Here is a 7,490-nt window from a genome sequence, read left to right as displayed (position 1 = left end):
CTAAATTGTAAGTTTACTTGTCGTGCCAACTAGCACAAAATCCAATATTTGTATACATTTTTTAATAAAAGTGTCGGCTAATCATAATGAATACAATGTCTTAAGTGTCTTATGACCTTTTTACATTCAAATGTCAATTCTATAAATGTACATCTATACCTCCTGGGGACCCAGAGATCAAGACCCATCTAACAAGGCACACAACACCCAAACACAATTATTCTAATATATGTACTTCATCAATATTGAATCAAACAACTATAACCACTTCTGACTTGATTCCGTTTTTTTATTCAAATAATGATGCCTACACACTTCAGTAATTTTATAAATGCTATTATTGTGTGTTCTAAAAGTACATTGATTGACAGTAACATTGATATAAACAATTCTAAATTCCTTTTCTTTTTTTTTTCTTAAAATGACATTCTTGTTTTTTGAGTAAACCAAAGATCCCCCCCTTCCCCCCTCCCCCCTTCTGATTCATACATTGATTGAAGTTGATTTAAACATTGACGTTGATTAACATTGATATATAAACAATTCTAAATGCCTTTTTTTTAATCTTTCAATGAAATTCCTGTTTTTTGAGTACACCATGACATAAGATCCTCTTCAACTCCACTTCAAGCAAAACCAAAGGTTGGTGACTGAATAATCCCTTCATTCATCCATTTGGTAAAGTCTTCATAAGTGTTATGCAGAGGTAGATAAAGCACTATCCCACAGCTGTTGGCCTCGGGGAAAATAGGCCTATTGCCGTTCAAGGGGGCATGCAAAAATTCCAAGGAAGGTTTGCAGGGAAATCCAAAAGGGGGAACCGTAGCGGCACCAGAGGCAAAAACTTAAACATTCTCCAAGGACAGAGTGATGTTTTCTTCCCCATCTTCAGTGATGATGACTGCTTCACCTACTAAAACCACCACACACATACAAAATAATATCATTATCAGACATTTTCATCGTTATTACTCAATATGAGACCATTTTAAAGACAAAAGTCTATATTTAAAAGTGGCACATAAATGACATGTTAAAATGCTAACACATTTTTTGTTTCCTAAATGTGAGGTCTTAAGTCCTTTTGGTTATGCAGTAAATTTAAAAAAGCTGGACTTAGAAACACAAAGCAAGTTATGATATAACTATTACATGTTGTGTTGTTATGTTCAACTTTCTATTAAGGCAATTTTTTGCATATTGTATTGTCCTTCAAAAATTAAACTTACACTCAACATCTATGAGCCAGTCCCGCCAATAGCCAACTGCAACCTCCTCCACAGCCCTTTTGTTACTGCCACATTCTGAGTACACCACACTGAACAGATTCATGATTTCTGAAGCTGATAGGGGTTTCCCTCCCCCAACAAACAAGGACTTGAGTATGTCAGGGTATGTTCGGACTGTTCTTAAGACGTCCAAGATTTCCAGTCCCTCCTTCAGTCTGTGAATTTTACAGATTATTATAGACTCAAGGTTCAAGCAAGCGGTATGAGCTAACGTAGAACATTTTTATATATCAAATTTACATGAAACCATTTTTTTTACCCTAACATAACTAAGGGCTTACTGATTTGTCACAGCCTCCAATCGACCATTCAAGTAATAATGGAGAGCAGATTTTAAAAGATTGTCCCTGTCGTCCAGGGACATGATCGGAGCCAGGGCCCCCAGCATTGACAGGAAGGTGGAAGCCTCCTCTACCCATTCACGTGCCTCCTCCACACTCCGTGCATTTTTGATCTACAAGTTGACAAATAAAAATACATACTAGGGAGTCAGGTGGTTGAGCAGTTAGGGAATCGGGCTAGTAATCAGAAGGTTGCCGGTTCGATTGCCCGCCGTGCAAAATTACGTTGTGTCCTTGGGCAAGGCACTACTTGCCTCAGGGGAATGTCCCTGTTCTTACTGTAAGTCACTCTGGATAACAGCGTCTGCTAAATGTCTAAATGTAAATGTACTATAGTGCCATAGTGGGATTGGTACTGGAACTGGGCCATTTCTTTATCTCCCCCCCAAAAAATTCATACATGTGATAAACAAAATTTTTTTTTTTCAAATCTAAAACATATTGTCATTGGGAAGAATAAAATTATATATTATACAACTTGCCTTCTGTAGTTGACTACGGAAGTCATGGTCATCCACCTCAGCCAGGTCTTCAGGTGGGGCCGGTTGGCTTGTTATGTGGCTGTACAGCCTCTCTGAAAATATGCAGGGGCCCACACCTGCATGTACCAGGCACACTGCCAGAATCATACCAATGATTTTGTAGGTACCATTAGCAAATCCTAAAAAACATAAAGCATATAAATGTACACCTATTACACCAATGATTAACGCTGTGGAAATAATTGTTTTGTAACAGTCTTTACACCTAGCTACAACTTTCTTATATCAAAGACAAAACCAAAACCAAACAGTTATCTTGTCAACCTCATCAAAGTTATTTGAAGGCTTTCATGACAGGGTTTTCAAAATTACCTTGGGAGTCCAAAGCCAGGCTCTTCTCCTCCATTGATCCAGCAAAAAATGTAGAATTTAAAACTGAATTCATTAGGAGACGTACAAATTCTCGAGTCGGTCCGCCATCGTCGACTGCGCCCTCACCAGTCCCACAACTGTCCACAAACACAACACTCAGTCGGCGGGAAGGGTTGAAGGATCTTCTGGTCATAGCCCTCAGGGTGGTTTCCAGGACCTTTGACCTGACCACATTTATTTGGTTTGCAATAGGGCCATCATTGTTGAGATCAACTTTGTCCCTCAGAGCTTCTAATATGGTCTTAAAGTCGAGTCTGAAAACCAAGACATCAAAGACATTTTGAAAATAAATTACTAGAATTGAGCTTGACAGACTGACCAGAAGAGTAGTCAATAGATGCCATTACTTAATTCAACTTTAAGAATTACACTGGTACTGGAGAAGGTGTAGAGCATGGTGGTGACACCTCTGGAGTGGTGAAAGCCTCAGTTGTTAACGGCTGCGGATCATGCGCCTGTTTAAAAAAATATATGTATTTTTGGGATACTATACATTTAAACTTAAACAATAAAAATATTTTTACATGGAAAATTATCCAGCAATTACCTCCTCTATGTCTTCTTCAAAAGACCCCTGAAATTGGGCGTCTTGATCCTCAATGATTGCACTCTCCTCATCACTTTCCTCTCTGTCTTCATTATTTTCCAAAATCTATAATGACATACATAACATTGGCTGCCTAGAAATTACAGATTGAGACTGAGGGAGTTGAAAACAAATTTGTGTAATGGTTTACCAAATCTGAATCCATATTCATGTGATTTTCATTTGGCTGTGAAAGACAAACATGTAATGTTTTAGACACTACTCTTTCACTATCCTCTCCAATATGTTCAATAAACTATATAATACAATTAAGTTTAGTCATTGTATATCAATTGTTCTTTATATTTATATTTAGCGTTATACAGCAGTACACCGACTAAGAAATATTTTAATTTTAGTACTTGCAATTCAAAAGCAAATGACTAGATAAATAAATAAAGATATAGATGGAGAGAATGTGCTTACACTTTCAGATGGAATGTCCTCCGTCAAGTCAATGCTCATTGCCGTTGACTGCAATTAATGTTGTTAGAAGTTAGTCTAGAAATTCAGTACATTCTTACAGTACATTGAGACAAATAGTATCCAGGAAGAATCAAACCGATTCACTATAAACTACCAGTGCTCTGCTAACAATAATGGTATTATGTCTTTATAATGTTTGTGTAGTAAAGTGCAATGCAGACAGCCATTTAGCAGTATCCAGCATGGGGCAGTATAGATGGAGACGCACTAGGGACAACTATGGAAGAGAGACAGGCAGAAGAAGCCAGGAGCCTAACCCAGAGTCATTGAAAAAGAGTGTTGCTACATACTATGTTCTCGCCCACATGATGGTGACTCATAATTGTGATTCATGTATATTTCATATAAATAATTACCTTGTCTGAGCCCTCACTGTAACTGTCTATCTCCGCCTGTATACGGCAACACAGAAGAATATTTCATTGAGCAGCATGGTATTTTTTACATAAAATAATTAATTAAAAGATGTTTTCTACTTACTCTTGGTCCGAAGTATAAGGCAGACCGGCCCAACACACCACTGTCTCGAATCTCCCTTGGTGTCCTCTCTGTGAGTTCGACAACCACTCTGTGGCGATTGACCTTACAGAGATCAAATGGGGTCTCTCTAAGTTTTGGGTAAACCCCTTTGAGAAACTCGATGAATTCCTCTTCATTTAAGTTTTTGGGGATGTCCACTTTGTGATTTTTTCAGCTGATATATAATAAAGGCACATTATTTCAGTTTTTTTTTTTTTTATCTTGTAAAATAAATAAATAAAAACATTACATAGTTGGTCATTCTTACCTTTCTGACTGTTGTAATGTTGCATTGGCTCCATCATAAGACACAATCTCATTACATACGAGGCAGACCTTTGATTGGAAGAAATTACACTATTATTAAGGAAATCTTACATTATCACATTGTACAATGTTCTAATTTGACATATAATAATGTACACTGTGTGCATAAAAAGTGATTAATTTCAGTATCTTACACCGTTGTGGAGTCTTTGGAGACAGAACTTCTTTCCATAATAAAAAAAGATTAAAGACACAGAAAAATGTATTAATTAGGGTTCCTCTGGGAGGTGGAAATCTATTGTTTTTGTTAGTATTATTATTATTAGGGTTCCTCAAGTCAAGTCAATTTTATTGATCCCACTAGCGGAAATGTGTTTGTTGACAGGTACTGAAACACATTCAATCCATCATAAAATACTACATACATGTCCTCCGGTAGGAGGACAAAATGTTGAGTTTGTATGAATAGACAGAGTAATAGCTTTGGTCAGCTTTGGGACAAAGTTTAAGCAGCTGTAATTCAGTCATGTCATAACCTTCTACAATGTACATTGTTATAATATTTTGCCATGTTGCGGAGGAACCCGCATTGCTGTTTGCAGCTATATTAATACTTATTTTCTTCCACTATAATTGATGCAAACACATGCATGTGTCCAATAAGGGGAAACTTTATTTGATTTACCAAATTGTATATGAAAACATATATAATAAAAATAAAAGCATGACCTTGATTTCAAGTAAAAAATAAAATAAATAAAACATAATTACAAATACATTATTCAATGGATATGATCATATATCTCCAACAGATGTTGATATAAAATGTACAAATAATTACTGAATTGTGACGTCTTTATGATTTTTGAAGTTTTTGAAGGAGTTGAAACTCACCTGCCACTGCATGATGCCACATGCCCAGCTAGGTGGCTCAGGGCAATTTCAGTTTTTCACTTTCTGCAAGTCTCTTTCATGATGTCTTGACCCTTTAATTACAAATACACTGACATGTCTCTTGGCATAACATGGTAAAAATATTTTGTTTCAAGTGGATTGGTGTGTTAAACATACATAATTAAAATCTTACCGAATGATGTGCAACCTCTTGTCTCACTATTGGGAGACTGGCCTGAAAGGGAACCACATAGGCAACTGCCCTGTTTAGGCCACTGGTCTCCTTCAAATATTGGACTGTATAGCCTTCTGGTGGCATTGGTATGTCACCCAGCTGGCGGCCCCTGTAGGACCTCATCAATTTGAAACCCCCAGCTCCTTTGAGTGGGGGAAATGTTTCAACAATTTTGGCAATAAACTCATTTGCATTAGATTTTTCACTAAGTTTGATGTTTTTTTTGCCTAATCCACTCATAACTAGGCTGGCATTAGCCTCTGTGGTGGGAATTGAATCCGTGTCCGGTGAAGAACAACAATAAAATGCGTGTTCCCAAATTGATGGGACTGTTTGGGATCTACCGGCATATGGGCTAAAGAGCCTTGATAATGAAGATCGCACATTCCCTTGCAGGGACGAGGCAGGTGAGTTGAATGAGCGGTGGAAATGTGGGGGCCTATTTATGAGTTGTACGGTAGGGAGTGGTGGATGGGGATTAATGTGGGGAGTTTCAGCAGAGGGATGGGGAGCGATGGATGGTAATGGGGTGTTTCCAGGGGTAACAGCAGGTGGTTGAGTGGATGTTAGGAGTTGCCTAACATCTTGCAAGAGTTGCCTCACATTACCATAGGGGTTTTCAGATCTGTAGGGTTGAAGAAAAATGCAGCGTTAATAAGATAATGATTCTCAGTGGTTAGCTTTGGCACGCCACTACAAAATTATTGCCGCCGCTGCTTCAGAAATCGATGAAATATCAAAGTCACAATTACATTTATCTGCGAAACTGTTCGCTCCAGCGCTCTCCAGATAGCGCAAGAGAACATTTAAATTGTAGTAGATAGATAATGTTAAGTTTGCTGTATTTAACAACTGAATATTCACAATGTGATGTTTGTGATGTTGATGGCAAACTAATTATCAATATTTAATTGATCGTAAAACAATGTTCCAGCTAGCGATTGTGTAGTAGCTTGACTCCTAGAGCTAGCCGTAGACTAGGCAACTCAAGCTCTAGCTAGTCTCGAACTCAGTGAAAATACCGGTAACGTAACTTCAGTGAAATAAATTCAATGTTTACTTAAATTAGGCATTGGGTTACTATATTCTTTATTGTATTTTCCGATGAGTTTGTTTCTATTTTTCTCCCTGAAGAGGAAGATGCCTGATTGGAATATCACTAGACCTAACAGTAGCATACAGTAAACCACAATTCAGATTTTCAGTGACAATTTCTGCACCAATTTAGCTAATTTAAGATTTTCTTCAGTAGCCTAGTGGGGGTAGGAAAATACCCCTACCCCCACGCTACTGAAGAAAGTCCTATAGGGAACACTGAAAGGCATAGACTACAGTACTAGTAACATGTGCAACCATTATTCTAACAACGTATTAATAGTTTTCGATTAAGCAGACCTATCAAAGTTGTTGAAGTAGCCTAGTGTATTTAAATAGTGTAAAACATAAGGCTGTAAATGGACAGAAAAGGCTAAGATAGCTATAGCTAGTGCACTGGTTTGCAGTTGTGTATTAGTTAAGACTATATAGCGTAGGCATTATTTTTAGCATCTTATATGCATATTGTTCATTGTCGTTTGGTTGTCATAGGCTTACCTCTCATTTGTCTCCGACTCCGACATGTTCCAAACACAGAGGTTTATTGTTTTAACTTCTACGACAATTGCATGGAATGAACTGCATAGAATGCTGAGCGCGTTAAATTTAACGCGGGATATTACCATTCAAATAGGCCTATGGGAACAATTTTTCCCATGGTTCCTGGCTTAATATCTTCGCCGTCCAATCACCAATTTTATTTCTGAAAACTCCCAGATACCCGTGACAACATAGTCTAAAAGCGCCTGTAATTAGTTGAGTGTCGATATGGCCAGAGAACAAAAAACAGTCAAAAAGCATACTTAAAATTGTGTTCATGAACGTTTATGACATACACACATGGCACAAGTGTTACAGCTTGCA

The 7,490-nt window shown here is 37.6% G+C and overlaps 1 protein-coding gene across 1 annotated transcript; it reads right to left on the bottom strand.

Annotated features, from left to right (window-relative positions):
* Window positions 1-600: 600 nt before the first annotated feature.
* On the bottom strand, window positions 601-2,608 carry LOC124475986. The gene is made up of 5 exons (XM_047032915.1): window positions 2,485-2,608; window positions 2,113-2,291; window positions 1,571-1,743; window positions 1,230-1,444; window positions 601-913 (listed from the first exon to the last, which is right to left on the bottom strand). Exons 1-5 carry the CDS (start codon window positions 2,555-2,557, stop codon window positions 846-848), a joined length of 708 nt encoding a protein of 235 aa, XP_046888871.1. The 5' UTR covers window positions 2,558-2,608; the 3' UTR covers window positions 601-845.
* Window positions 2,609-7,490: the final 4,882 nt, after the last annotated feature.

Source organism: Hypomesus transpacificus, chromosome 13 (genome assembly GCF_021917145.1).
Source record: "Hypomesus transpacificus isolate Combined female chromosome 13, fHypTra1, whole genome shotgun sequence".
In the NCBI taxonomy this organism is placed as follows: Eukaryota; Metazoa; Chordata; class Actinopteri; order Osmeriformes; family Osmeridae; genus Hypomesus; species Hypomesus transpacificus.
The sequence above is the reverse complement of the archived record's forward strand: the minus strand, read 5'-3'. Positions and strand labels throughout refer to the sequence as shown.